This window comes from Ophidiomyces ophidiicola (genome assembly GCF_022830035.1).
Source record: "Ophidiomyces ophidiicola strain CBS 122913 chromosome Unknown scaffold_1, whole genome shotgun sequence".
Classification (NCBI taxonomy): domain Eukaryota; kingdom Fungi; phylum Ascomycota; class Eurotiomycetes; order Onygenales; family Onygenaceae; genus Ophidiomyces; species Ophidiomyces ophidiicola.
Genome location: NW_026054641.1, coordinates 1 through 27,815, shown reverse-complemented (window position 1 = coordinate 27,815; position 27,815 = coordinate 1). Strand labels below are relative to the sequence as shown.

Here is a 27,815-nt window from a genome sequence, read left to right as displayed (position 1 = left end):
CTACTGGTAGTCAGTGGGACCTGCGCAGCCGGCCAAGGCCGCCAGAGCTGGTCGGTGCCCTGCCAACGACGCCCGCCCCCATGCCCGTAGTAGTAGTAGGTGAGTCGTAGCATCAAACTGACCCGCAAATAAAAATATCCGTGCCTTGCAAGCAGCCCTGCTCGAAACACCAAAGGCAGAGCAGGCAGGCATGGGAGAGGGTGTCAAGAGATCAAGGGAAGCGGAGATTAGGGCTTTAAACACTAACTACGTAGCTGTTAAGATTGTCGCCAGAGACAAGAAAAAAAAAGAGTATTCTAGCCAAACTCCGAGACACTTGCACATCGAGCAGCGTCTTCCCCGAAATCAAACCTTGTAGATTAATTCGATGCTATTATCATATGTGCGTGCGCGGAGATCGAAATTCCGATCGCAACCCCGATCGGCAACCTTCGTTCGCTAAACTAAACGCCTTGGGAGCACCGCCTCGCCCCCCTGTGTTGGGGATGCATAATTGATTTTGACAATAACATTCCTCTCTGGCATATCGCGTCAATAGCCTTTTTTTTTTTTTTCCAGTACTCCGTATTCCGTACTATCATCAAAGACTACGAACCATGGCCGGGAATCCTGCCCGGCTGTGAGCTTTCACGATCCGCGTCTTCGAGCAAGCACTCCATACGGCTGTGGCGAAACCCTCCCCCCAATCATCCGCTAGGAGGTTGACTTGAAGCCCGCATCTGGTACCCTAATAACAAGTCTCCTTGGACTCGGGTAGCTTTAAATTATGTTATTGCCCATCAGTCAGAAAAAGGAGAAGCAGATTTCCGCCAATCACGACGGCAAACCCTCGTCGGGCCCGGGATGGCGGCGGCGGCGGCGGCGGCCAGAAAACAGATTCAAACAAGGCAGAGAGAGAGCTCAGGCTGGCGGGTTTTCCCCTTTTTTTTTTTCTTTAAAACACCGGGTGGTTCCAATAAATCCAGATGCCCTATGGGAGTTAAAAAAAAAATGTTTAACTCAATGGGCAACCACCCGTCCAATGCAGGAACCCAGACCAAAAAAAAACGATAACAAAAAACGACCGAAGCAAAGCTTCTGCTCCGCCCTGCTGGCCAACTCTACCACTACCTCGGGTATAGTTAGCTGAGAGGCAAAAAGAAAAACAAAAAAAAAAAGCCGGTATTCGGGTCGTGTTCGGCTGGTTCGCCCACCCCGTGCGTGCGCAGCGCGCGTGCGTGTGGAGATTTTTGTGCCAGAGAAACCGGGATCCAGAAGAGCCTGGCTAAGACAACGGGCTCTCTTTTTTTTTTTTTTTTTTTTTTTGGCCAGAATCAGAGGCGCAAACCGAAAACTAACTAACTAACTAACTAACCGCTAGTTAGCTATCTTCAGCGGCGACAGCGAAAATTCTTTTACCAAAAGGGGGAGATAGCAGATGAAGCTCCCAAGCCAGAGCGGCAAAACCGAACCTCCTCGCTTCAATGAACTAGAAGAATAGGGTTGACACCATCCCTTACGCGCCCCGAGAAAAAAAAGGCTCCCGCGAAGCTCAGGCTGCGTCCCGAACTTCGCTCTAGGTGCGCTGGTTTCGCGCCCGTTCCAGCTGCTTGCGAACGTGGCGGTGCAATCTGTCTTGCAGGCAAACACAGACAGTGTACGGAGTAGTTAGGTAGTTAGTTAGTCGCCAGCGCGGGGTTTCAGCGTGCAAAGTCAAAGCCAGCGAGACGGTGTGTGGGCGTTTGGATATTCTCTCAGGAGGCGTTGCTGCGTGTGGGCAGAATGAGCACATTTCTATTTATTTTTTCTTCTCTGTGACTATTATTTGATTGCTGGAGTTAGTTATTTCTGCTCACCGTTGAGTCAACGTGAAACTACAGCACGTATCATCAATCCGCTCATCGAGAGAGGGGTCCGGGAGCACAGGACGCGCAACAGCAGCATATAAACCGCCTCCCCCAACCACCACCACCACCACCACCCCGCACCGGAAAAATCATCCCTGGGAAAAGAAGCCACCAGGCCAGCAAAGCAAGCAAGCAAGCAAGCAAGCATTCTGCAAGGCAAAAAGCACGCAACTCGCTCGCCACACCAATCAGCAAACCAGAACCCCCCGCGAAAAATGTCCGAGCACCAATACAAATTCGACGTCAAGATGAGCTGCGGCGGCTGCTCCGGCGCCATCGAGCGCGTCCTCAAGCGCCTCGAAGGTACGTCGTCGAGTCCTTCGTTCTACCTAGTTTCCCCCATCCAAGTCTCACCTTTGGACCAACAAACTAACCCTCCTCGGGCATAAATAGGTGTCAAATCGTTCGACGTCAGCCTGGAGTCGCAGACCGCCACCGTCGTCACCGAGCCCACGCTGCAGTACGACACCGTCCTCGGCACCATCAAGAAAACTGGCAAGACCGTGACCCGGGGCGAGGCCGATGGCGCCGAGATGGCTGTGTAGTGTGTAGCTACATACGGAGTAACTACTTACAACTCCCGGGTGCTGTCGGGGAGGGCGCCCCCGGTGTGAACCGATGGGCGGGCAGGCGGAAGGACTGACTGGGCTTCAATTTCATCGCATAAAAGGATAGCTAGGGCATTATTTTCATTCACTGAGTTTTTGAGCAACAATTACATCCATGTATATGCTTGGGATCATCACAACATCGCTCGTGCGGCGGTCATTACCATACACACACACATCCATTAACCAACTCAATAACACTCGAGCTAAAATGCTTCATAATGCACTCGGAATTTTTGGGGGGGTATCGAAGTAGGCTGGCGACAACCGCCACGCAGAACTATGTACAGTAAAAAGTACTTCCTCAAAATATTCCAAAACTGGTAGTCCTTCATAACACACAAGGCGACTCCATCTAGCAGCGATTCCACCCATTCGCTTCACAAACATGGTCGAGAGAAGAGAGAGAGAGAGAGCCCGGTTGTCTTAGCCTCCTCGAACGGGCATTGCGTCCCGCAAAATATGAGGTCTAGCTTGTGTACGTACACCACCAAAGGTGCTTCCAAAATCCGATGTGCGGTACCGTGGCGGGAGTTGCTCCATCGGATGATGCGGAGGGCTACAGTTAAGGAGTCAGCAATCAAGAAATGCAAGGTGGCCTGGATCTCGATGGCGAGTTGCTCATCAAGACAACGACTCCAGGACTGTGAACCATACCGGCTTCCGTTAGACAAAGCCTCGGGGCGAGAACCTTCCCCGCGGGTAAAATACGCTGCCTGGTGGCTGTTCAGTGGTGGTGAGTGCCGGGGTGGAGGTGCATAAACCGGCCGCGCCGGACCAGGGCCCAGTAGCCGGGGAGTAGGATGATGCATCGGAGGTGAATGAGATCGGTTGGGAGTAGGATCAAAAGTAACTCTATGTTCAGGTGGAAATCGGCCAACACTGGGAAGGGGTATAAAGTGCGTAGATTGTGAATAACGGTCTTCCACCTGTGCCTGGCGCTCATGCACCGGGGCACGAGGAAATCTATGGGGTTCCTGCCTTTCCGGTGAGTGTAAGGGTCGAACGAAATCGTGGGAATGGATACGCGGAAAATGCGTATCTTGACTAAAAGCTGGCATCCGTTCTAGAGAACGTTGCCTTAATGAAAGAGAACTAAGCGGGTTTGGTTTCTGCTGCCGGTAATCCTGGCTCTCACAGGCATCCAACCCCATCACACGTTGAGGGCGTGAAATACGTGCCATTTGGCTGGGTGCAACGGTATCTTTGTCATTTCTAGCCCTGTATAAAGAGCTATCGACGAAAAGAGCCTGTGTGCCTGTGGCCCCATGGGCCACCCGGCTGACATTGGGGACATAGTTCAGCCCCTGATTAGGCGCGCCATGTCTAATTGGATCTGAGTGATATATATTTGCAGGTTCCGCGAGCTGAGAGTCTCCAGCGGGTCTTCGTCTTGCATTCGAACCATCGCGCTCAATTGGTCTCAATATTGGGCGCGAAAAATTATCACTAGGAATGCTGGTATGTTGCAGAAAATTACCTTGCCTTTGACCTTGTTGAAGAAAACGCCCATCCTCTTCTAGCCTGCCTATTTTGCAAGGGGGTTGAGAGGAAGGGGGGTATTCTAATGGTTCTCGTTGGCAATCTGTCTGGGGCTCTTCAATGGAATTATGAAGTAAAACCCTATTTCTCTTGGGGGCCATATGGAATCTGCCACTGTCAATATCAATAGCATTTATCCTACCCGATACGTCCTCAAGTGGCGGTTGGTTGTGGTAGGGATCACCGGCTAACAGACCTGTGAAATCCCGCTTTCGTGGCATAAGCCGTCCAGAATCGGCCATGTATCCATGATTTTCATCGTCCAAGAAGTGGCCTCTAACCGAAGGGCGTCCGGGATGGCCAATATCATTATGGGCTGTTTTGGGCAGGGCAATGGGCTGTCTATTCCTGAAGGTGTGATACTTAACCTGCTCACTTGCTTTGTTTCCGGAATTACAGTATTGTGCTGGTATCATCGATCGCTCAATGGCACCAAGGCGTTCCTGCCTTAGCTCCTCATCTGCACGTTCAAATATTGAACCGTCAGCTAGGCGAATTATCTTGGGAGGATCAACACGTTTCGCCTACAGATAGAGACATTAGTAGACAATACAAAACGACAACGAAAAGTAGCTGATACGCTTGGTAGGTTTAGATAGGTTCTTACAGGCGCCCGAAGTCCGGGGTTTTCCACAGCTTGGTACGAGTGTTGACTGATATGCCCTGGTAGGTCGTCACCTGAACGTTTGGCAACCAAAGCCCGGGGTTGCGAGTCTCCGGTATATGGTATCTGCCTAGTTGGCTGTGGCTCCGGTAATGGAAACAGGGCAGGAACCGGCCGGTCATTATTTTCTGCTGGGTGAGGCTGTTCGTTAGATGCATGTAGAGTACCTCTATATCGATCCCTGGCCCTGTCCCAGGCTTGATATCTGCTAAAGCCGCGACGATCAAGCTTCTTTTTGTCCCCAAGCTTTCGTTTCCTTGGGAGAGGACGGATAAAACGAACACCAGGATGCCCTTCGTCCTCAGAAGGCTCAGGAACTCTGCTCCTGTCAATAGTGGCAGACGTTTCATGACTTAACGGCTGGGTCTGTAGCTCCTTAACCACTGTGTTGCTAGAAATTATCTCAACGCTGGAATCTCGATCGCCTTCGGGATGATCACCATCCTCGCTAAGGTCTTCATCCTCATCATCTGATATAACGATGACTTCCCGAAAAACATCTTCAAGAACAGTTTCTCCACTTTCATCATCCCCCCTCCACTGTACAAGCTTAGCAAGGCAGGGTTCTTCAACTGCAGCACGAGCTTCTTGAAAAGATGTAAGCTTCAGTAAATTGTCATATTTTGTATACACATGTCGTATGTGAGCAACAACAGCTAGCTGCGCACGTCGCGCCAAAGGAAGCTCAACTGCAGTGCCTACTTTGCGTTTACCCTAACAACTTGTCAGCAGAGCAATAAATTTTGTGATTCACATACCTTGCGGAAGGCAGTTTTAACAATCTGATTTAAGTCCTTGGCTGGTATATTTGGAAACAAATCTTTGATTGCATCACGAGCCTCTGTGTTAATTATGTTTTGCGATAATTCGGAATCCGCTTTTCGCTCGGTTATGGGCCCTCGAGCACCGCTGCGGGTGGGTAATTGGCGATATGGCATTACCTTTCCGGTAGATGACAGAAAAACACCTCGATCCATACATACAGTAGCCACTACGACACTGGGAAAGTGGTACCCGATTCTGTGTACTTGCTGCGATAGATTATGCATTCCTTGGTGGGGTGTTGTCTGGTAGAAAGGTGGTGAGACTCAAGGTAATCAAATTGTAAGTCACAAAGCACTTACTGAAACGGTAAAAACTTTAAGTCCATCTTTTCTGCAGATTTCTTTACATGAACTTGTGAATTTAGGATTACCTGCAGGAATAAAGGTATAACCAGGCGGCGCTTTGGCCTCGAATGAGATCTATTGACAATAGTCAGTAACTTCCCCAGCTGCTGCAAAAGCAGTGAACAGGATATATATGGTTTGAAAGTCGTACAACACTCCGAAGCTTCTTCTTTTCCTGAGTGACGGTTTCCAATATTATTTTGTGCTTGCGAGCTTTTGCCTTAGCAACTTTGCTGCGAGCACGAGTGGCATATGCCGACCCGGCTCGATGAATTATACGAGTCATCTTAATGACAAGTGCAATAAAAATTGCTAGTACCAAGTTGATATTGTAGGTGGACTTCCAAGGTCCTATTGGAACGTAGCGCGACACAAAGCCATGTCTCCAGGCCGAATCATTTGTGTCCCAGATGAAGTATTCTAGATGTTAACTGAGCAGCAATCCAGATAATAGACGCTGTCGCGAAATCAGCCAAAGGGCAAGTGTGCTTAGGTTATAAGCACACCGATATATTTGGGAACTCAAACAGGCTTAGCAGAAAACGGTCTAAGCACGGTCGCAAAAAAGGAAGGCCCGCATAAAAGGGAATGGATATACGGCAAAACAATCCAGTAACAGCTAGCAGGTAGCCGTGTAAGTCTGTATGCCAGGCGTTGGCGACGGTTGTGTTCTGTGGCGCTGTCTGGCGTGATGAGTCGAAGAGAGAAGGGAACGAGATGAAGTCGAAAAAGTTGCGACGTCAAGGTTCCCAATTTAAGGCGGGCGCACCTGATTAATCACGTGAAAGATAGCTTTAGCCCGAAATGGCCTTCACGTGAGTTGTCATGGAATAATAATTCTCCGACCTCCATTTTCGATGTCGCGTGTGGTCAAGGTTGCGGTTGATATTGCTTGGGTTCCATGAAAGCGGTTTAATAAGACCAATTCTTCCCTACTTTATATAATAATATGGAACCCTCAAATAGTTCATGATACTTATCATATGTTAAATAGCTAGAGCGCGCTCTGGGGAGGCTAGCTAGGTTAACGATCCAAGTTAAAATCATTAAAGAGTTATAACTACTCCGTGTGGAGTATATATTTATCACTCAAGACGACATTGAACTCTTTACAATCGATTGCGCTGCCATATATACACTATTGGCAGTCATTTTAGAGGATAAATACGGACAGCCGGGGCAGATGTCTCTTTCTATTGATTTCCTCAAATCTACAAGCCATCGCAATGCCGTTCTCCTTTCTTACAGACACTTGTACCGGGCCGCTTTGCGTACTGTTAGATACACGACGCCACAGCGCTTTAAGGTACGAAATATTCTTCGGTCATCTTTTAGGTCCGGTAAGCCTTCAGATTTCAGTCCACAGAGGGTTGTGAACACCATCCAGTTCATCGAGCGTGGCAAACAGCCGGGCACAACAGAACGCCGGATTTTACAAACTTTGACACACGTCCATTACTATCGAGGTCCAGACATAATATGGAATCCTCCCTTGTATGTGCCATGCCCCTCCACATTAGCGCAACTACTGACCATGTAGGAAGATTTGCAAAGAAAAGGAAAAATGCTGATTACAAGTTCCGGTCTTTACCGTATATCCACTTCGATAAAACTCTCCATCTCCTCAACGAAAGCCTTGGGTTGTGCCTGCGATGTTGACCAGGTAGAAATGGCAGATGCTTATAATAGGGAAGTCGGCAGATGCGGACATGGAAAGCCCGAAGAAAAACCACAGCTGGACCCGCCTTCGGGCCTCAACAGGGCTAGGAAGGCAGTCGCAAGCTTAACAATGATCTGAGCAAGAACAACGGGTTTCTGTGTGCAATGGGAGGTTTGGAGGAACAGTATTGCCCGCCTGGACCCGGGTCAACCAGCCCCCGCCCACTAACAGGCTTCAGTCATCAGTGGGCTGTAGAACCTCCCCATTGCGGGAGATTCAATAGATAACATAACTGCGGTTTTTTGCACACGAAAACCAAGTGAAATGACCTGTTCAGCGGCCGATTCAATCGTAGGGCTGCAGTAGAGTTACCTGGGACGGAAAGCACGTGTGTAGACGTCACCTCCAGTTGCGGAGTGGCAGTGCGACGCCGAATCCTCCGAGCGCACACACGACAGCCTCTCCCGCTGCGAGAAGCCGGCAAGCTAGCCCATCCAGCTACTGCTATCCGACGTGATCTTCCGTCTCATTGAGGAGCTCATCTCTTATGGAATTCTCCCTTTAAGTACCGAGAATGGAGTCGTTGGGGCCGCACCAGCCCCAGCCTGACTCCCAAGATCATACCCGACGAACACCTCAACCTACCACCAGCGATAATACCGATGATGAGAACAGAGACAGTGGCTCAGCTTTGGGTATTGGGGCTGCCGCTTTCAGCGTCGAGACGTCACAACAATCAGCGGTCGACCCTTGTGACACAGACTCGTTTACACACCATCTCGGCAGCACCAGTAACCTGCGGAGAACGTGGCATTTAGTACCTCCGAATGCAGATTCGGAGAGTGTTTCTACTGAAATACAGAACACTGGCTCTAGAGAAGCACCTGTACCCAATATTCTGGGCTCGTCAAGCAGTACGGTACCTACGGATGCCAATCCTGGAGCTACGAACAGGACGACCGACGATGACGACAATGAAGACCAGAAAGACAAGAAGGAGTCGCTCCCCCCTGATGATGGGATGCGTTCTTTGCGGCAGCGAATACATGCTATCCGAGCAAGCGATGCATCTGGTGAAGAAAAGGCCCAGCAGATCCATAAAATCATGAATGAGAGCCACAGTGCCCACACCAGGCACACTATAGGCTTTTGCGCAGAGGGTCCATCAACGCATCAATTCACATCAAGAGATGGCAGCCCCTCAGGCAAAGATTCTTTCTCACCTAGATCCTTGAGTGGCTTGAATACTTCTGGCCGCCCGTATTATCTGACAAAAGAGGACTATGCTCCGACATATGCACCTGTAGATGTTTTATCTGAAGATGACGATGGTCACCAAGGGGCAGGGAGGCCTAACCTGGAAAAAGCACCAGAGCTGGGGTGCAAACATTATAAACGAAATGTCAAACTACAATGCTATGCGTGCAAAAAATGGTACACTTGCAGACTTTGCCATGATGAAGTTTCAAACCACATTCTGCCCCGACAGAGAACAGAAAACATGCTATGCATGCAGTGTCAAACACCCCAGCCTGCAAGCCAGTGGTGTAAGTCGTGCCGTCAGCAAGCATCCTACTATTACTGTAGGATTTGTAAACTCTGGAATAATGATGTGTTAAAAAGTATGTACCACTGCAGTGAATGTGGTATTTGCCGCCTTGGCCAAGGCTTAGGGAAGGACTTCTTCCATTGCATGGTATGTTCTTGAGTAATTTTCCTTGGGGCACCTCGCATTTGACACTAATGGTATAACTACTAGAAATGTTGTGTCTGCTTGCCAATTCAATTCCAAGACAAGCACCATTGCGTTGAGCGGTCCACGAAAAGTGACTGCCCCATATGCGGTGAATACATGTTTTCGTCTCCTCGGCCGGTTGTTTTGATAGGCTGTGGCCACAGTATGCATCAAGATTGTCTATCCGAATACTCCAAGAGATCATACCGATGTCCGATTTGTAGCAAAAGCTTCACCAATATGAGCGCCAATTTCGTAAATCTCGACCATGCCATTAAAGCCCAACCAATGCCCCCAGAATACAGAAACACGATGGCTGTGGTGCGTTGTAATGATTGCCACGTAAAGGGTGCAACACCATACCACTGGCTGGGCAATAAATGTAGTCTGTACGCAAACTACACTTCATAACTAGCTGGGTAGAAGAAGCTGATTGTTTCTAGCTGCGATTCCTACAATACAACGGAAATACGAGTATATAACGAAAATTCGGACACTCTACCACCTAGTGGCGCTACTCTTTCCAACAGAAGTTTGGCGCGATCAATACCAGGAGTTGATGGACCGTCGGGTTCATTAACAGCAGGCACACAGCAATCACGGTCACTTAATGCACGATCAGTCTCTCCGACTGTCAGCAATTATTTCGGACTAAGTAGGCGTCGAGAATCTATATGGACTAACCCCTCACAACCCGGGGCCGGAAACTCAGCTGAAGATAATGAATATAGGGAAAATAGTGCCAATACATCATTTTGGCCAGTTTCAACCCTTAGACGCGCGACTTGGAATCTCCTAGGAAGCAGCTGGCGGAGCGAGAGTGGAGAAGATGAAGCTATTGATTTTGAAGAGGATGCCGATGACGAAAAGGAGGACGAGGATGAGGACGAGGAAACTGGCGATATCATTGATATTTTTGGCCACCGATGAAAGATTTCGGGGGCCAAGGGTTGAAACTATGCTCGTCTTTGCTTTTAATGATAACCCACACCCACATCACAGAGCTCTTCCTGAGAAGGGAATCCGAGCCTGCACTCTATTGTTATATACCCATACTCAACGCCCTAGAGTCCTGGATGCTCATTGAATCCAGACCGGCGAATGTACATGATGTATTCCGTACTGTTGGAAAACAGAGACGTAAAACGATTGCATTATTCTTAGGCGTTTTCGGATTCATGGCGTACTTATGATCTTTTCTGTGAGCGTTAACACTGGTCAAGTATGTACTCCGTACTGTTTCTGAATTAGCTACTGGATGCCATTTTAGACTTCCTCCAGCATCTTCTGTCACTCCTCCTCTCTCAACCGATTTTTTGGATCTTACTCCCCGTAGCACTATTATAAAACAAAAGGGTCTACTCCGTACAATCTAGAACATTACTGGTAGATATCAGCCGGACGCATTAAACACTAGATGGTACACGCAAATATCTGGCGCTGGCGCCATGCCCCTTACTCTTTTTCCCCGAATATATAGTTACCCATGAATTTTAATCTATTTGGGGCTCATCGGCCGGTTTTGATATGTAGGCTTTGAAGCTGGAGTTCGATACGCTAATATGCCGATAAAAGAAAGAGTAGATTCTATACACATGACAATCAACGAGGGAATTGAAAGCAGCTTCTTCAAGCAATAATAAAGAATTAAAATCCAGCCGCTCGCCGCTTCTTTCTTTCTTTAATTGCAAATTTTCGATTTGCATCCCTACTCCCAAATGCACCCCTTTCCGTTTGAGTGAGAGGTATTTCCTCCTCCCTGGCCTGACTGCTTGGGATCGTGATCTCTATTGAGGATGAAAGACCACCAGTTCCCACCGGCTGGCTTCCCCATAACCTTGTGTCCTCCACCATTTTGGGAGTTAGCGGCGGTAGTGATAATTGTTTTTCTCTCTTTTGCAGCTGAAGGCGCTTGCGCTCCTCACGTTTGCGACGTCTTTGGCTTCCTGAAAGATTCTCCGATCGAGATTCTTCGCTTTTCGCTTCTGTCCACCGGTACTTCGATGGATCAGCACCAGTTGTCCAATGGGAGATTGTTGATAGAACATGCTTCGTAGGCGTCGGCTGCGGATTAACAGTCGTATAACGTCGTAGAAAAGAATAAGGATCACTCGACTCGTATGATGTGTTGGAGTTGGGCAACTTATCCTGGCTTGATGATGGGGCTGCGTTCCACAATGACTCAGTGCTACTAGATGGAAACAAGCTGCCAGCCACTTTCATAGAAGGACCATCATCTTCGTTGGGCTCTATATTTTTAGGAACTTCACCTTTTGGAACAAGGCAAAGTCTTGAAAACGTCACATCCGCGGCAATGGAACGGATGATCCTTTCTTTATACGCCCGGACAATATTTGGAACCCGGTCGGATAATGGTGATAGCCAATCGAAAACAAGCGAGTCGTACAAAGCGGTAAGAGATGTTTCAACTAGTTGAGTAGGTATAGGAGTATTCAGTTGTGAACTGTGCGAAACCGGTAAAGGCAGCCCCCAAAGTCGAAATTGTTGGAGAGAGTTCGATCCTTCTCCTGCAATTCGTTGCAGAAATAGTTTGAAACTTTGTGCATTACTATCAATAGCATCCAGAGAGGGTGAAGAACTAAGACGTTCAAGCCTACAAGATATTAGAATCAAATAAAAGAACGGAGATAGGGTACCAACAGTGTCTGAACTATCATCGGGGTCGGCTCGTCTACTTTTTCGTCTTGGAGGCGCTGGAAAGCATCAATAGCCCAGTCATCAAATCCATGTAGCACGCTACTCCCCGGGTTATGTTGTAAAAATTCTCGATTCCAATCTGAAACGATTTTAGAGTAAATATGCTCCCAATTTTCAATTCTCTGTGACTGCGGAGGAGGATGGGTTTTTGAAGAAGAACCTCGAATATAAGTATTTTGATCAATTGGCATTTCATCCATGTCATTGACCACAAAGTCGAAATCGTCGACGTAAGGCAGACTCGTAATTTTATCAAAGCGTCTTTTCTTCACCACAATCGGAAAGGAACGGGAAAATCCAGCTTGTGGAGAGTCATACTCAAATGAAGCTGAATATACACCTTCAACTATCTCTAGATTCGGGCATTGCCCGATGAATTTGACAAAGGCCACGCGCTGGCCATTTTCCTCATTGAAGTCAGAGAGAGTTTCAATTTCTTTGAATAGCATGGACAAGAATCGAGGATCCTCTCCATTTTCAACTCCAGAAAGCGTAGTGGGGGCCAAAGGAATAGGAAGTATGAATGGGTCAAAGGTAGAAGCCGGAATCACTGAGTTTTCTGAGAACGAAAATTGAAAAACTTGGGCGAGGTTGTTGGCTCGTGAATATACGACGATCAGAAGCTCTACGTTTCGTTAGCTACATCTTTCCGTAAAGGGAAAGAGAGCAATACCATTTTGAGCAAGTATTTGGGTTATGCGGAGACTAGTATCTTCTATGTCCCGGAAATGCCTCCAACTAAGCAATGTGCGTATAGAATCCTTATTGAAAGAAATTTCGTCTGGTGGAATTTCCAACCAAAATAACTTCGTCGTTGTGAGAACAAAAAGGTGGGACGGATTGCATTTACTTCTGGAAATATCCATAATCCAATCAGAACCCCGGTGGAATTCGATGTCAACAGGATACTGTTCAGGAGGCTGAGTGCCAAGTCGACAAACAAGCAAATTTCGACGGTCACAGACCACAATCTGGTGTACACTTCCGATCCAAGAAACGGCAGCCCAGCCATCAAAGTTATCAGGATCTATAGCGTCAGAATCAACTGTTTGGATTGCATGTGATATGGATCCGCATGGTCCCCGATCGGCGGTCCAATCCACACCGCGTTGCTGTTTCCCATGTATATCCCAAACACTCCAGTTCCCACAACGATCGATAATTGCCAGTTGACGTTGATACCATGGGTTAAAGGTGACATCGGCATGGGGGTGTCCACCAGTCAATGAAGCTGGAATGTCAAGTAATGGATTTATATTAATACGAGATCTTGAACGTGTCTCTAAGGTGAAGCCTTTGACCTTGAATGCCGAAGACAACGGAAGTCGTTGGCAAACTGGGTAAAATATTGTCGTGATTTGCGAAAATCTAGCAGCAAAAAATACGTTTTCATCATCAATAGGCTCTGCAGAGCAGATTTGTCTCACAGTGCCGGAGGCGCACTTCCACCAAGCTCCAGTTTCTGAATTTAGAGCTGGGATAATTGACTGTTCGAGCTGTGCAGGTAACCCTTCAGTCTGGGCCTCAAACGGGATGAGCGCGATGGATGTAGGAGGGTCGCTATGGGCAATTGCAACTATGGCCACCGATCGCTCACTCGATCTTATCTCATCCACGGCTTTCCCAAGGGCCAAACGTGTGGAGACCGACGGGTCAAAATCGGTCACCGTCGCAGTTATAGTTTGAGAAGCTTTATCATGGAGGTGTACGAGGTCTAAACCTGGAGCGAGCTCTGGATACGCTTTTAAGATAGCACGTTCCTTTGTAGAGGCTGCAGGCACATGACGCAAAAAGTCACAGCTTGATCGAAAAGTATTGAGTCCAGTAACCGATGTGCCTTCTAAGAGAGCGAAACGGGGTCCTGGGTTGTTGGAAATAGATTAGCTTACTAAACGACAAACGACGGATGTGTTTCTAACTTTTCTTACAAAGACGTGTAAACTCCCAAACTTGCGTGTCTGGGAGGTAGAACGCCGTCCCTAGGTGGCCATACTGCAGGGCATGTTGGGAGAAATGGTCATCCATCTGGTTTGAATCTGAGCTGAGTACGCTCCAAACAAGTTTGACAAGAGCTGGAATTCATATCGGAGAATATCAATCCAAGAGAGAATCCCATTAGCTACAATAGCTGGTACTGAAATAGGTAGATCATAGATTAAAAGAAAGCTGCATTGTTGCAAAAGCTGAAATCTTGGAGCGCAGACTGTTCAGGGCTAAAAAGCTAACGGCCGCTAGTCTCTTTTCGATTTAGCGGCAGATTGTTGCTGAGCAACGATCTAGGTGCAAACCCCATCAACAGTTGACCATCTCACGCGCTGTTATCAATTAGCGTTCAGGGTACGCATTTGTAGCGGTTGCCCTTCCTTATTGAAAGCAAATACAACATCAGCTAACTATCGCTAAATTCCACTACATTTAATACGACACTCACTATGGCTTCTGCGACTTTCGACCCCACCATGTCGCTGTCCGGAATGCGGCCTCCTCTTGCATCCGCCGACGCGCCATCCATGGCAGACCAGCTCCCAGCGCTGAACTTTGGCTTCGAGGACTTACGCGCGCGAATGGCGCAGTTTACAACAAAATTTGACGCCTTTATTGAGAGAGGCAGGAAGCAGGTGCTTGAGGAAAGAAACCAATTCCGTGTGAATTTAGCTGAACTTCAAGGTATTCTAATCGGTCTAGCCGTGGCTGTGGAAATTGGTTCTAACTCGAAGAATAGAGGATCGGCGTATGAAACAGAAGGATATCGAGATTCTTGCTTTAAAAACACAGACTCATGCACAAACATTGCAGAAGGAAACAATGGAAGCTGCTGAAATGAACGAGGCAATTGCGATGATATCCCAGCAGTGCGATACGCAGCTGGTGACGCGGGACCGCTTAAAACAGCAGATTGAAGAGACACAAAAGACTATCAACCAACGATTAGAAGCCCAAAAAGCGCACGCGCGTCACCTAGAAAGCCAAGCACGATTGAATGTTCCCGAGCTAGAATTTTGGCAGGACTACCTTTGCTTAAGAATTGAAGGTGCAGGGAGAGAGGATCGATTAAAAGTGGTTTATAGTCACTTACTAGAAAAGGATTGGGAAAAAGAAGCTTGGTTTGAGCTTGGTACAAGTTCTAGAGAATACGAAGTGTTTCGGTGCCGACCGAAGCTGGAGAGAGGGGCAATAGAAAGGGAACTTGATATTATTAATGAAGACAGGGATTTCGGCGCATTTCTTAAAAGGATGCGGAAATTGTTTGTAGCCGCCATGAAGTAAAACATCTGTTGTTACCTATACCGTTCTTAAGAGATACCCACTTCATATTCTAGACGCCTTAACTTATCTACAAATATAGTATGGTCGGTGGTAGCCGTTTTAAACGGCTGTTTTAACCTCCTGTAGCCTCCCGATAAAATGCTATGCTCCTACTAGCACCAGCTGCAGCGAAGCCCTCAGCCTTTCCTGTTTTCGGCAGCCATTTAACGCTCCAAATCGCCTGGTCAGACTCGGAGAGAGTTGCAACACAAGCTTTTCGACTAATCGACCAGACCTTTACCTTCCCGTCGAAAGACCTGATCAATTTTAGCACGCACACAAATTCTATGACCACTCGGAATAATAACACTTACCCACTCAGAAGAAACTCACCAGTATGGCTCCAGTCTAGAGACATAACCCATGCTGAATGGCCAGTAAGATTTGCAACATGCTCGCCGGATGATGTCTCATAGAGTACGATCACTTTTGAGTCCCCCGCCGCAGCTAGCAATTTGCCTCCTGGTGAAAAGGCAACTGCACGAACAGGTTCAACGAGGCCTAGAAGCGTTAGTCGTCAGTAATTGACCCATGACATGGCATAAAAACACATACCTGATAGAGAATGAGGCATACGTCCGGTTCCATTATCAAAAAGGTAGACGCTGCCGTTTTGATGGCCAGATGCCGTAAAATTTCCGTCAGGTGACTGAAGTGATATTGTTAGAGTCTTAACGTACGCTGTAGTTTTTTAAGGCGTACAATATCTATACACATGCCAAAGCTGCCTTTTGTTTCGAAGTCCCGTATCCGTTCAGCACCGTTCTGCAGGTCCCAGACTTTGATATGGCCGTCATGCGTTGTGCCAGCAAGGTACTGTCCATCTGAAGATAATTTGATCGCCCAAACATCTGCTACCTTGCCATTATCTTCATAAAGAGTCCATAAGCATAGAAACATATAAGGCATTGGGGACTTAAAGATGAAGAATGCCCGGACGTACAGTCCACGCTGGTATCATCTCTCCACATTCCATCTTCAAATGTCCAAAGTTTGACCTCTCCATTGAAACCCGCACTGGCAGCCCTCAGCCCGTTTCCACTTATGACTATGTGGTGGCTGCCAATTTTATGTGCATTTTCAATGGACTGAGCAATGGGAAAATCCGATTCCGTGGTAGAATGCACCTTTAGAGATGCAGAACTTGAAGCAGATATGATCTGGCTGGGAGTGGCGGCTAAAGAGAAAACATCGCCAAAATGAGCTGAATATAATACATGTTTTAGTAATTGCCTTTATTGAGTGATTTTTGTGGTTTGTATGTACCATTTTCGAGTGTATGCAGGTTAAGGTACTGCTTCGACTGTACTTTAAAGTCAGCAAGTGGGCTGCAGCCCATGGCGGGGCTTTACGGGAATGCTTACCATTCTTTTAACTATATCGCAATTTATAACCTATGATCATTCAATGATCAAGTGTCCTTTGGTGGGGTGTAGTGATTACTTATGTATATGATGAATTGTGATGTCGAAAAGGTCATTGGGTTTGGAGTAAAAAAGAATGCCTGGCATTTATGTATGTATGTACATATGGAAAACGGGTGTCTATGTCACACTCACCCACGTTTACAGGCTGTGTACAATTAAATAGTAGAAACATCAATCTGGAAATGTAGCTAAAATTCAGATCGTTTTTAATCTGTTAAATTTCTTGTTATATAGTACAGCTGATAGACAGTTGAAATATTGTGTAACAAAAAGACCGTTTAACGCCAGTCCACACGCCATGCCTTCCCACGCTGTTTGTACATATGATCTCCTAGGATGAGCTGCTCGGATTTCCATAGCCAATTAAGCTGGTACCGCTGACTTCTCCTCTTCCCTCCAGCGCTGCTTAACTTCTAGATGGCGGAAGTCGGTCAGTACTAACACAACCCGGAAAAAAACAATACAGCTAAGGAAAATCCTTACCGGTAACACAAGTAGGACATAGTAGATGCGCTCGTTTGGGCTGGCCGCATCCTGGGCACTTGGTCACATTCTTCATATCTTTAAGAGCTTTCCCAGCCATTTGTCGATGTCTTTTCTTCATATGCGACGTTTTCTTCTTCGGGACAGCGCGTAGAATAGATTCCCAGAGACCTTCAAGTAGGGACGGTAGACCTAATATTATCGCGCTCGGGGAGTAGAAATTGCATGATAGCCCCAAAGGCCGTGAAAGAAGTAGCTGTACTTGCTGGGACGCGGGCGATTGAAAGGTCGTATGGAATGGTAGGGTCCGCGTAAAGGGTAGAGGGAAAGACAGAGTCCAGGCTGCCCGTATCGCCGCCATTTTCAGAAACTGACGGGCGTGTGCAATTAAGTAAAGCCGAAATGTTTTCCTGCTCAACATCAACATGCGGAAGCAAATTGAGGATATCGGTATTATATAATCGAGGATTTAACTACTCGCTTTCTGATTGGCCAACATCCGGACGGGTCTGTGAAATGGCGCTAAACCGCAACAGGGTTAATGTTGTGCCGTTAAGCCCCTGATCCACGATTTGGCTGTGAAGAGACGCAGCAACCGATTTGCCCAAAGCTGCCCGTCTGCGAGATTTGACTGATTTAAGGGGCGCCCTGACCGGCAGTTGCAACCTCCATCTTCTCGCTCTCTCCTCACTAAGCTCTTTTTCGCGCTCAACCGGAGTGCTTAATCAAAAAGAACCAAAAAGGTTCAACACAGCGAGCAAGCAGAATGGCCTCTCCCGCTCCTCCAACCGCTCAGCCAGCAAACAATGCGGTGTACCCTCGAAGCCATGTTGGTTTCGATAGTATTACTTCGCAAATCGAGAGGAAGTTGCTGAAGCGTGGTTTTCAGTTCAACGTCATGTGTGTTGGTAAGTTTGTCTCTGAGATGCGTGAAATTACCTTCGTCTGGGGGGGCGTGATCTGACAATTCGAACCTTTCGTTAGGCCAAACTGGACTCGGAAAATCGACCTTGATTAATACTATCTTTGCCTCGCATTTAATCGATTCCAAGGGTCGTTTGGCACCAGATGAGCCTGTCCGCTCCACCACGGAAATCCAAACCGTTTCGCATAGTACGTTTAGTTATGCGTTGATTTCCCCCCTATACAGTCTAACAACGACATAGTTATCGAGGAAAATGGCGTGCGATTGCGACTAAATATTGTCGATACCCCCGGCTATGGTGATCAAGTCAACAACGATAGATGGTATGTGCATTTTACTTGATATTGACGGAATCGCGGCTAATCGTTGACCATTGTAGCTGGGATCCAATTGTCAAGTACATCAAAGACCAACACTCTGCTTTCCTGCGAAAGGAGCTTACTGCACAGCGAGAACGCTACATTCAGGACACTCGGATTCATTGCTGCCTGTTTTTTATTCAACCCTCAGGACACGCGTACGTTGCTCAGACGATACGGAATGATATCATGTTCTGACCGGTTCTAGTTTGAAACCAATTGATATCGTCGTACTCAAGAAACTTTCAGATGTCGTCAACGTTGTTCCGGTTATTGCCAAATCAGACTCTCTGACCCTAGAAGAGCGCTCCGCGTTCAAAGAAAGAATCAAGGAAGAATTCGCATTCCACAACCTCAAGATGTACCCATATGACAATGACGAATTGGATGATGAAGAACGCGCAGTCAATGCTCAAATTAAGGTATATACACAGCAGCAGCTCCCCGCTGCACTTTCTCTGATCAATAGACTCACTGTCTCATAGGACATCATACCATTTGCCGTTGTTGGAAGCGAAAAATCAATCATCGTTAACGGCAAACAAGTCCGTGGCCGCCAGAATCGCTGGGGCGTGATTAACGTCGAGGACGAGAACCACTGCGAATTTGTCTACCTCCGCAATTTCCTTACCCGCACTCACCTCCAGGATTTGATCGAGACGACAAGCCAGATCCATTACGAGACATTCCGTGCTAAGCAATTGCTTGCGCTGAAGGAGAGCAGTGGAACTGGACACGGTAGCCGGCCGATAAGCCCCTCGGCGGAACGGGAGCTAAGCCGCAACTCACAAAGAATGACAATGAATGGTTACTAAGAGTCTCTTTGCGGGAGTTATGGCGCCTTTCCAAATAGAGCCTTCCGCCACCTAGCTCGCGCGCCGCTACAGGATTGACAATTGGATGTGCGTAGGCCGGATAGGCGAATATCACAGAAAGCGATTTTATTCCTTCGAGACAACTTGGTGCTCACCTTTTCAGATATCCTATTTTAGTTGTTCTTCTGTTATCGGTAACCATTTCTAATTACGCCGAATTAGTATTGTTTTATGTTTGCTACTTGATTCTCACCACAACGGAGCCAGATAGATCTGCGATACCTGGTTCATCCGTGGAAACACGCCTTCTTCATTTCCTAGGTTTGGACTATTTGGTTTAATTCAGAATTTTTTTCACGACCCGCTTCCCGATATGTTTCCTTGTAACCTGCCTATTATCCAAAAGCTAAAAGCATTTCCAGCATGTCTAATCGCTTGAATCTATGGCCGGACCCGTAAAAAGACTGCATCTCGAAATATAGATAGCTGCCGTATGTGATGAACAGCTTGTAATCAAAATATTTATGAGAGCGCACCAAAGGATCCATTATCCACTATCCAGTCCTTAACACTTTGATATGCAGTCTCCAAGTCATCATTGACGACAATTTTGTCATGAGCACCGGGCTCCTTAGCAAACTCCAATTCGTTTTTTGCCTGCGCTAATCTTTTGCTGAGGCTGTCTTCGGTTTCTGTGCCGCGACCGCGTAATCTGCGCTCCAGTTCTTCCATTGACGGGGGCGCAAGGAATATAAATCGGGCGTTTAGATCGGATCTTTTGACTTGTTTGACACCCTGCCCAATCCAATCATTAGTCAATGTCATTTTTGACATATCTCTCCACGGGAATCAGTATCATACCTCCATCTCAATATCCAGAATGCAAACTCTTCCCAGGTCACCAATGTCCTTCACTGCCTTTATGCTCGTTCCGTAATAGTTTCCACCAAACTGGGCATGTTCGATGAACCCTTTCTCATCGACTAGCTGCAAGAAAGAATCCTTGTTTGTGAAGTAGTACTCGCGACCATCCTGCTCGCCGCCGCGAGGAGACCGCGTGGTGTCTACACATCACTTAGTACCCAAAAATAAAAAAAAAAACACCGGCAAGATGACTTTTCTGTACTAACGAGACACAGAGAAGCTGAATCGGTCAGGGTATTCGGTAAACAGGCGTTTTAAAATCGTCGACTTCCCCGTCCCCGAGGGCCCGGAAATCACCACAGGGCGAAACTTGCGAACTGCATGAAGAAATCCATACGTCATGGTCAGCTACACGCCGCGCTTAGGGGAGTTGGAAGAGAGAAAAAAAATGGAAGGGCGTCTAACTCAAGGACCTACCTGCAGCGGCCATTGGGAAAAATCAACACCGCACGCGAGGCAGGCGACAAGCACTTGTTGGGCGATATGAGGGGTATGGGTGATTTGATAGTGAAGATGAGTGGAGAGAGTTCATGGCGGGAACAATTCTAGGGGGGAGCTCTTGGCGCCCGCAATTCAAATTCAATCCCACTCAAACCAACCAAATATCAGATAGAACGTATTAATGATGGAATAGTATTTTATGGGATGCAAGTAACTAAAAATAAATCTCGCTATCTTTGCTTCATAAGCAGAAGTATGGTAGAATACATAGATTTGTTGCAAGAGCCGGCCCGACAGAGAAAGCAGCATTGTGATAGATCATTATCAGGTGGCATCACTCGAGTCTTTGCTGTGCCCTTTGCTAGTCTGCGCCTCTTGCTCCAAGAAACTTGACCATAGCTCTGCCAAAGACTCTTTGCGCGAGGGCGCAGTGCCGGTAAAATAATCCGAAGCAAGCGCCGGCGAGCTGGGCGTTCGGTGAACAGGAGAACTGCCAGGAACTCTAAGGCCGAATGACGAGGTGCTTCCGGGTCTAGCAAGACCAGCTTGTTCACGTTGTTCTGCGTAAATGAAAGTGTTAGTATATTCCCACCTAGAAGGGTCAAGGGGTAAAACAGACCATCCGTCCATCCAAGGAGTGCCGATATGAGCTGCAAGACTTGGAATTTCTTCGGGTCTGAACGATCTAGAGCGAGAAAATGAAGGAAGTGGTTCGTAACGAGGTGTCTAAATAGCAGTTTAGTCTTAATAACGAAGTTTTTAACAATGGAGGGCGAATATACCTATCGACGTTATCCTCTGGTCGTCCCTTTTTCAGGAAGCGTAGCGCTTTCGTGAGATGTTCATTCAAAGTAACAGCCTCATGGCGAAGTTTGCCAATCAAAAGATTCTTCTCCTTTACTTCTTTCTCGAAAGGCAGAGCTCTCTCCAATTCTCCCTTCATCTTCTCCAGCTCGGCAGTCGCATCTGTAGCCGATCGTTCAGCAGACTGAAGTTTTCTGCGCAGGTCTTCGGTCTGGGCATCAGAGCTCTCGACCAACTCCCTCAATTCCTGCTTTCGAGCTAGCATGGGAGTCAGTACAAATATACAATATATATAAAGGGCCTCAGCCGCCTACCTGTCTGGATTTCCTGCAATGCTTTTTGCAGGCCTTCAACCGTAACTTCTTGAGTCCGACACTCACTCGAAGCTCGTTCGTAATCCGCCTTCAACGAGCTCAACTGCTCCTCTAGATCGACAACTTTCTCCCCGAGGCCTTCTCGAACAGATCGCTCCTCCATGGCGAGAATCTCCCAGTTGTGCATGGCCTGCTTGGCCTCCTCGAATTCCGCACGCAGGTACGACTCCTGTTCCAGGAATTCCTCTTTTTCCTTTTCCCAATTTTGTTGGGAAAGGTTCGTCCGATTCCGTAGGCTAGATATCTCCTTCGACCTCTGCTCGTCAGACTGCTCCAATGATTCGATACGGGCCGCTTTTGCTTCTGTTTCCGACTTGAGAGCGTCATTCTGCTCTTCTAGCTCCTCGATCTTACTCCTTGCCTTAGATAGCTCTTCCTATTTAATTGATCAGCAGGAATCCCAACAGAGCTTGCTAAAGCCACAGCAGGTAGACATTATAACAAAGGGGGCAGCATACCGCATCAGCCTTCAGCCTCTCTCCCAATTGCGACTTGATCGTGTTGACCTTGCCCAGCAGATTCCGAAACTGCGTCTCCGCATTATTCTTCTCCGCCCGCGTTTCCTCCAGCGTGCTGTTCAAATTCCCCAGCTCCTCGTCATGCTTGGACTGGATTTCCTCCAACGTCCTCCGCAGCTCCGCGACTTCCACCCGAAGCGAGTCGCGATCCCGCACCAGAGCGTCGAACCGCGAATTTGACTCGAGGTCCGTTGTGAAATGCCGCTTGACCGCGTTCTCCAGGGCGGTCTCCGTTCTCTTGGGGCGTTCGGGGAGGTCGCCGGGTTTCGAGGACGAATCTTCATCCGTCCCGTCGGGGTTGGCGGTGCCGCCAGAGTCGCCAGGTGCAGAGCTATTATTTGCCTAGATATCCAAAACGCCCCGTCAGCAAGCCGGTCTGGGAAAAGCTTTGATTTCAAATGCTACATTCAACAGGGCTTCAATAATTGTAGACCTTCGTGGATTGCTCGGCGCCATCGTCGTCTGCCATATCCTCCTTTGCATCCTCCTGGGGCTTGTCGGGCTCGCCATTGACAACCGCTTTGCCCTTTTTCTTCTTGTTCTTCTTCGATTTCCCCGTGCCTGTTTTTTTTTAAAGCTGCGTTGTTAACGAAACTAGTGTGTCGAGAGATTTGCTAAGGTGGCTGGATCAACGGGAACCCACCTTGGGGAGGGGCGGTAGCTGTAGCAGCAGCAGCGGAGACGCTGTCTGCTGGCATTGCGTGTATATTTGTTGCCGTAGGATTGGGGCCCAATGGCTACCAGCGTTACAACTGGTCGGAATGGCGGTTGTTTATTGGAGATTTCCCCCCTAGGGTGCAGCTTTCGAAGCGTGGGTGGTGGATAACTTCGACGATGCTTAGCCAAGCTGCGGTCGAACTGCTTAGAGCCACCTTTATATTTAGCAACCACCTCAGACAGTAGTTACACACTCACACACATACACACCAGAGAGAGCATTGGCTTTTCTCATCTGCAGTGTTTACTATGTGGAATAAATGTGAACTTTTGTTGAATAATCCATCAGCAGATAGGAGCAATCCGCTCTCCCCCATGGCCAGATGGAAGTCGCCATAGTTCATTCCATCTCATGAAAAAACTTACTACTACTACTACTACTACTGCTACGCTTCTTTCAATTGGACACGTCTAATACAAGCAAGCACCAAGAATAGAGCAAAGCCCGGCAACAGCCTCGCAGACAGACGTCGAACAGGCCATACGGAGTAACTACTCAAGTCCAGTCCAGCCGCGTGAGTGCCAACGCCTCTCCCCCCCCGGAAGAATAGGTCTCCGCACCCAATCATGAAGGTCAATTACATGGACAAAAACGGCACACATGATCTGGCGGTGTGACCGCAAGAAGTATTTACGCTGTTGACTTTTGACGGCTCGTGTTTCTGGCTGCCAGCATGAACTTAACTATCCTCCAGCCACCAAAGCAAGAAAAAAAAAAAAAAAAAAAACTAAAAGAGAGAAACAATGTCTCAAAACAAAGACCAGCTCTACGGCTAAAAAAGGGTAGGAGACTTCTGCCAAGAGCTAAGATCAGGTAAGATGCGAATTGATGTCAGTGAGAGAGCCATGATAAAGTAGAGTAGAAATCCCGTCTTCTTGGATTTGAAAAAAAGAAAACTGTCCAAAGCTATCTTATCATCGGCCATCCGAGAAAAATGGAAAAAAAAAAAAAAAATATGAAATAAAACGAAACAGCAAAGGAAAAGCAGAAATGAAAAAACAAAATGATAACACCAAGCAGCAGATATGGGGATATGTGCACACATGCAGTAGTCATCAATTAAAAACTCCATACATCGCACATAATTCATACACACAAACTGTCAGGGGACCAGCCCTCCCATAACAAAGGATTGAGGCGACAGTATTTGAGGCAGGGTCCTTTTGGGAACTGTGTGCAAATAAAAAAAAAATAAAAAAACTGAAAATCAAAACAGCAAGCAGGAGCTCAAGACAACAAAATAAACGGAAAAAAGGATGAGGAAAAGAGGCTGATAGATACAAATCGCACATCCCTCATTGATATCGATCTCTGTAAGGGAGAGAAAATAAAAGGAAGTCGCTGAAAACAAAGTCATCACAGCGCATCATGATTCCCTAAAATGTTTAGACGCCATGCCCCAACATTACTCTTGAACCAGGGCTTTTTATTTTTTGATTTTTTAGGGTGGGAAGATTCGGACAGGGAGGCAAGAGTCCAGATCTTTTGAACGTACACTCGTAATTTAGAGAAGAAGGGGAGGAAGAAAGCGCATAGTCCGAATGGGCCTGGGGTATATAATATAGGTATCGAAGAATCGTGAGGCCGTCACCGGTCCTCACGATCGAAGGAGTCACGGATAATTCGGCTTCAGTCCCTGAAAGCCGTACGGAAGGATCTGCGAGCGGACGATTTCGCCGGGGGCGATGTAGGCGCCTCTTCCGAGAGTCACGCCGGGCAAGATGGTGCATCCGGCACCGATCCAGCAGTCCTCGGCGATGACGACAGGTCGGCCCTGGTAGCGGCTCTGGGAGCCCTTGCGTTCCTGCATGCTGCCGATGGCCATGGAGCTGAGGATCGTGACGTTGGGGCCGATCCAGGTGTGCGCGCCGATCGTGATGGGGCAGTCGTCGGAGAAGAAGCAGTTTTCGGAAATGAGAACGTCTTCGCCGACGCTGATGTTGTATCCGTAGTGGCATTTGAACGGAGCCTCCACAACGGCGCCCGGGCCCAACTTTGTGGTGGTGGTGGTGGTGGTGGTGGGGGGCGGCGGAGGGATATTCTCTAGTTGTGTGTCTGGGGTGGGCATGAGGATTTCTTTCAAGAGTCTGGTGGACTCTGTCGCGCTAATGCCATAGATGGGATTTCCGGCATTCGTGTAGCGCCAGAGGGCTGTTTTACAACGCTCTCGCTCCTGGACAAGCTGGGGGTCAGAGGGCCGGTATGGCTCTCCACTGAGCATCTTCTCCTTTTCTGTCTTCGGGGGAGAGTCAAATGTGATATGCGGCTCCATGTTTAGCGCCATTCGCGCCTGGGCAGAGTAATTGGCTGGGTCGATACGTGGTGGAGGTCCTTGTCGCTGCTCCATGCCAGGTTGGAAAACAGGCATGCCTGGTTTGGGATGCGCGTTGTGGGTTAGGTCGCATGGCTGATGGACCATCTGGTAGTCCGGCTTTGGTTGTTCGGCACGCGACAGCTCCTTGAGGCCCTGGCTGTCTCTAAACTCTGGTTTCGGCGGGCCGTCAGGAAGGTAGGTGGTTGGGCCCTGGGAGCTCCAGGAATTTTTGCCCCATGGGCCCCTCGAGCCGGGGCCAGGAGGGCTGCTGATATATTGTGCTGCGGCTCGGTCAGCCTCGTCAACGGGTACTGGTCGTGGTTTGCTGTTGTCTGGGAGCACGGTGGGAGGGACTCTGGCGTCATGTTGCTGAGGACTCATTTCGTGGGTAAAGGGGTGCGAAACATCGCCAAAGTTGCCCTTTGATTGCAAGGGAACTGGACCCTTTGGATTAGAAGGCTTTTGCCAAGTGCTACGAACAGAGTATCCTTCACAGGGGAAATTACCGCGAATGCAATTATTGCCTAATGGTCCAATGAGATTAGCGCAAGTGGCAAACAGCAGGGAGTATAAAACTTACATGCAGGATGTTGCTCATCACATTTCTTCTTCCGCCTACGGCAGGTCATACAGCCGGTTTTGGTTCTGTTGCTGAACACTCTCTTGCGCTTGGGGCCGCCCTGGGAGTTCGAAGACGCCTGGGACTGGGGAGGCGTGTCGTTTTGCGATGGAGACTGGGACATGGGTTGGGGTTGCAGCTGGGGCTGGCTGTGGGATTTGCTGCGCATGTCGACCTGATTCTGGCTGTGGGGTGCCAGCTGAGCTAGGTGCTGGCTCATCGACTCACCCGGGATCCCGTTTGGCCCCATATTCCAGGAGGTTTGAGAATCATGGTTTTGCGCCTCGCGCTGGAGCGCTTCGGCGATTTGCGCGTCGGAGGAGTCCATGGGTTGGAGCATTCGATCGCCGTGAGCGGAGTGTTGCGAGTCCCATGCTGGGCGGTGCGACGACATTTGAGACTCTTCCATTCTGTCAGCCGGGGTGTATGGACGCTGGGAATGTCTCCCACCTATTTCAGACTCTGGAGTCATGGTCACCCTCGACATACCGTTTGTCTCTGACGGCTGCGGGTGAGGGGTTGCGCTGTCGTCCGCCTTCGAACTCGGGCTTATAGGCATGCTCTGGTTGGAGCTAGACGGCGAAGCTTGCGGATCATCCGAGTTTGATCTCTTCCGTTTGTGCCGGTGTAGACTGGGCGAGCGAACGGTCGAGTTTCTGCGAAGCTCAGCCTGACTTGCAGCGGCGGGTGGTTCATGGGGTTTCTGAGGACCACTTGCGCGTCGACTTTCGGCGGAGCTTTCGCGTTCATGGCGATGGGTTAAATGTGCGTCTGCAAGGCCGTTCATCAGTGACGCGGGCGGCTCTCTGCCATTGACGGCGGTAAAGCGGGAGGGGCTTTGGTCAATATTAGCATCCCGAGGATCTCTTGGCACGTCATGGGTCCCATTCGCGACGGGTGGAGCCGCAACAGCTGACATGGCGACCGTTCTCTTCAGCAACGGGGTCAGTAGGACCGGTAAGCACAGTTGTAACGGGCGTCTAGCTGCGAGGTGGGTAGTCAGCAGTGATGCGACGAGGGGACAAGGCGGCGCGACAATACTTTTGAATAAAGGCTGGCAAAGGTGTCTAGAAATGCTGACTGCGTCGCGCTTCGAAGAGGGCAGGTTAACAAAGTACGAGCTTGTTAGATGTTTAGAGGTTTAAGTAGCACAATCGATAGTCGTGTATCTTGCGGTCGTAAGCTTGGATGATGCGGGTCAAGAGAAGGCGTAAGGCAGCAAGACGAGGCGATCGAGGCAAAGCCACTCTCGAAACACGCCCTCTTTACGAAAGGCACTGTGAAGGAACGAAAGAGAAGAAAGGCGCTCACGCAGAGAGGTGTATAAATGGGGAGAGATAGCAGGAGACAATGTTGCGCTTGCTTTGCAAAGATGGGCAAGACTGGTCGCAGATAGGACGAGATGGCGAGACAAGCTTGAAAGGGAATGGAAAACAAGCAGCAGAAGCCTCGGGCCCTGGAAGAAGATGAAGAAGGGAGAGCAAGCACTCCAAGGAGGAGACGAGCACCAGGGCGGCAAGCGGATCTAGGCAGACGGGAGGGGCGTGTTGGCGCGGACGGGGAGCTATGGCTGGGGGGAGGGAGTGGCGAGGTTAACAAGAAAACAGAAAGGGGAGAGGCGTAGATAGGGAGAGTGCGGGGAGGGGTGAGGAAGAGGGAGAGGGAGAGGGAGATGAAGAAGAGAAGAGAAGGAGAGAAAGAGAGAGAGAGGGAGCGGGAGGAGGAGATGCAGCGGTTGGGTTGGGGGGGGGGGGGGGGGCGGGGCGGGGGGGGGGGGGGGGGGGGGGGGAGGGGGGGTTTGGGGTT

The 27,815-nt window shown here is 48.6% G+C and overlaps 10 protein-coding genes across 10 annotated transcripts; 4 read left to right on the top strand and 6 right to left on the bottom strand.

The window, feature by feature from the left end:
- Positions 1-2,101: 2,101 nt before the first annotated feature.
- ATX1 (Cytosolic copper metallochaperone) lies at positions 2,102-2,431 on the top strand (the record flags this gene model as incomplete). The annotated part of the gene is made up of 2 exons (XM_049249127.1): positions 2,102-2,189; positions 2,280-2,431. 2 exons carry the CDS (start codon positions 2,102-2,104, stop codon positions 2,429-2,431), a joined length of 240 nt encoding a protein of 79 aa, XP_049111321.1.
- A 489-nt stretch (positions 2,432-2,920) lies between these two features.
- On the bottom strand, positions 2,921-6,155 carry LOZ57_000018 (uncharacterized protein; the record flags this gene model as incomplete). The annotated part of the gene is made up of 6 exons (XM_049249126.1): positions 2,921-3,053; positions 3,152-4,560; positions 4,644-5,414; positions 5,459-5,767; positions 5,825-5,944; positions 6,021-6,155. The coding sequence occupies 6 exons, from the start codon at positions 6,153-6,155 to the stop codon at positions 2,921-2,923; spliced, it is 2,877 nt and encodes a 958-aa protein (XP_049111320.1).
- Positions 6,156-8,103: 1,948 nt separating this feature from the next.
- LOZ57_000017 (uncharacterized protein) lies at positions 8,104-10,194 on the top strand (the record flags this gene model as incomplete). The annotated part of the gene is made up of 2 exons (XM_049249125.1): positions 8,104-8,963; positions 9,708-10,194. The coding sequence occupies 2 exons, from the start codon at positions 8,104-8,106 to the stop codon at positions 10,192-10,194; spliced, it is 1,347 nt and encodes a 448-aa protein (XP_049111319.1).
- A 717-nt stretch (positions 10,195-10,911) lies between these two features.
- On the bottom strand, positions 10,912-14,007 carry LOZ57_000016 (uncharacterized protein; the record flags this gene model as incomplete). Its single annotated transcript, XM_049249124.1, has 4 exons — positions 10,912-11,878; positions 11,926-12,607; positions 12,656-13,843; positions 13,902-14,007. The coding sequence occupies 4 exons, from the start codon at positions 14,005-14,007 to the stop codon at positions 10,912-10,914; spliced, it is 2,943 nt and encodes a 980-aa protein (XP_049111318.1).
- Positions 14,008-14,414: 407 nt separating this feature from the next.
- Positions 14,415-15,249, top strand: SPC25 (kinetochore-associated Ndc80 complex subunit spc25; the record flags this gene model as incomplete). The annotated part of the gene is made up of 2 exons (XM_049249123.1): positions 14,415-14,649; positions 14,705-15,249. The coding sequence occupies 2 exons, from the start codon at positions 14,415-14,417 to the stop codon at positions 15,247-15,249; spliced, it is 780 nt and encodes a 259-aa protein (XP_049111317.1).
- A 112-nt stretch (positions 15,250-15,361) lies between these two features.
- Positions 15,362-16,627, bottom strand: rec14 (Ski complex subunit Rec14; the record flags this gene model as incomplete). The annotated part of the gene is made up of 6 exons (XM_049249122.1): positions 15,362-15,545; positions 15,603-15,789; positions 15,844-15,937; positions 15,991-16,157; positions 16,232-16,492; positions 16,555-16,627. The coding sequence occupies 6 exons, from the start codon at positions 16,625-16,627 to the stop codon at positions 15,362-15,364; spliced, it is 966 nt and encodes a 321-aa protein (XP_049111316.1).
- A 1,337-nt stretch (positions 16,628-17,964) lies between these two features.
- Positions 17,965-19,297, top strand: CDC10 (cell division control protein; the record flags this gene model as incomplete). The annotated part of the gene is made up of 6 exons (XM_049249121.1): positions 17,965-18,106; positions 18,183-18,311; positions 18,365-18,446; positions 18,503-18,640; positions 18,691-18,904; positions 18,968-19,297. 6 exons carry the CDS (start codon positions 17,965-17,967, stop codon positions 19,295-19,297), a joined length of 1,035 nt encoding a protein of 344 aa, XP_049111315.1.
- A 522-nt stretch (positions 19,298-19,819) lies between these two features.
- On the bottom strand, positions 19,820-20,563 carry GUK1 (guanylate kinase; the record flags this gene model as incomplete). Its single annotated transcript, XM_049249120.1, has 3 exons — positions 19,820-20,092; positions 20,159-20,361; positions 20,428-20,563. The coding sequence occupies 3 exons, from the start codon at positions 20,561-20,563 to the stop codon at positions 19,820-19,822; spliced, it is 612 nt and encodes a 203-aa protein (XP_049111314.1).
- A 423-nt stretch (positions 20,564-20,986) lies between these two features.
- Positions 20,987-23,056, bottom strand: LOZ57_000011 (uncharacterized protein; the record flags this gene model as incomplete). Its single annotated transcript, XM_049249119.1, has 7 exons — positions 20,987-21,222; positions 21,282-21,388; positions 21,445-21,724; positions 21,781-22,216; positions 22,299-22,700; positions 22,792-22,919; positions 23,002-23,056. 7 exons carry the CDS (start codon positions 23,054-23,056, stop codon positions 20,987-20,989), a joined length of 1,644 nt encoding a protein of 547 aa, XP_049111313.1.
- A 1,632-nt stretch (positions 23,057-24,688) lies between these two features.
- Positions 24,689-26,928, bottom strand: LOZ57_000010 (uncharacterized protein; the record flags this gene model as incomplete). Its single annotated transcript, XM_049249118.1, has 2 exons — positions 24,689-25,914; positions 25,971-26,928. 2 exons carry the CDS (start codon positions 26,926-26,928, stop codon positions 24,689-24,691), a joined length of 2,184 nt encoding a protein of 727 aa, XP_049111312.1.
- Between the last annotated feature and the right edge of the window lie 887 nt (positions 26,929-27,815).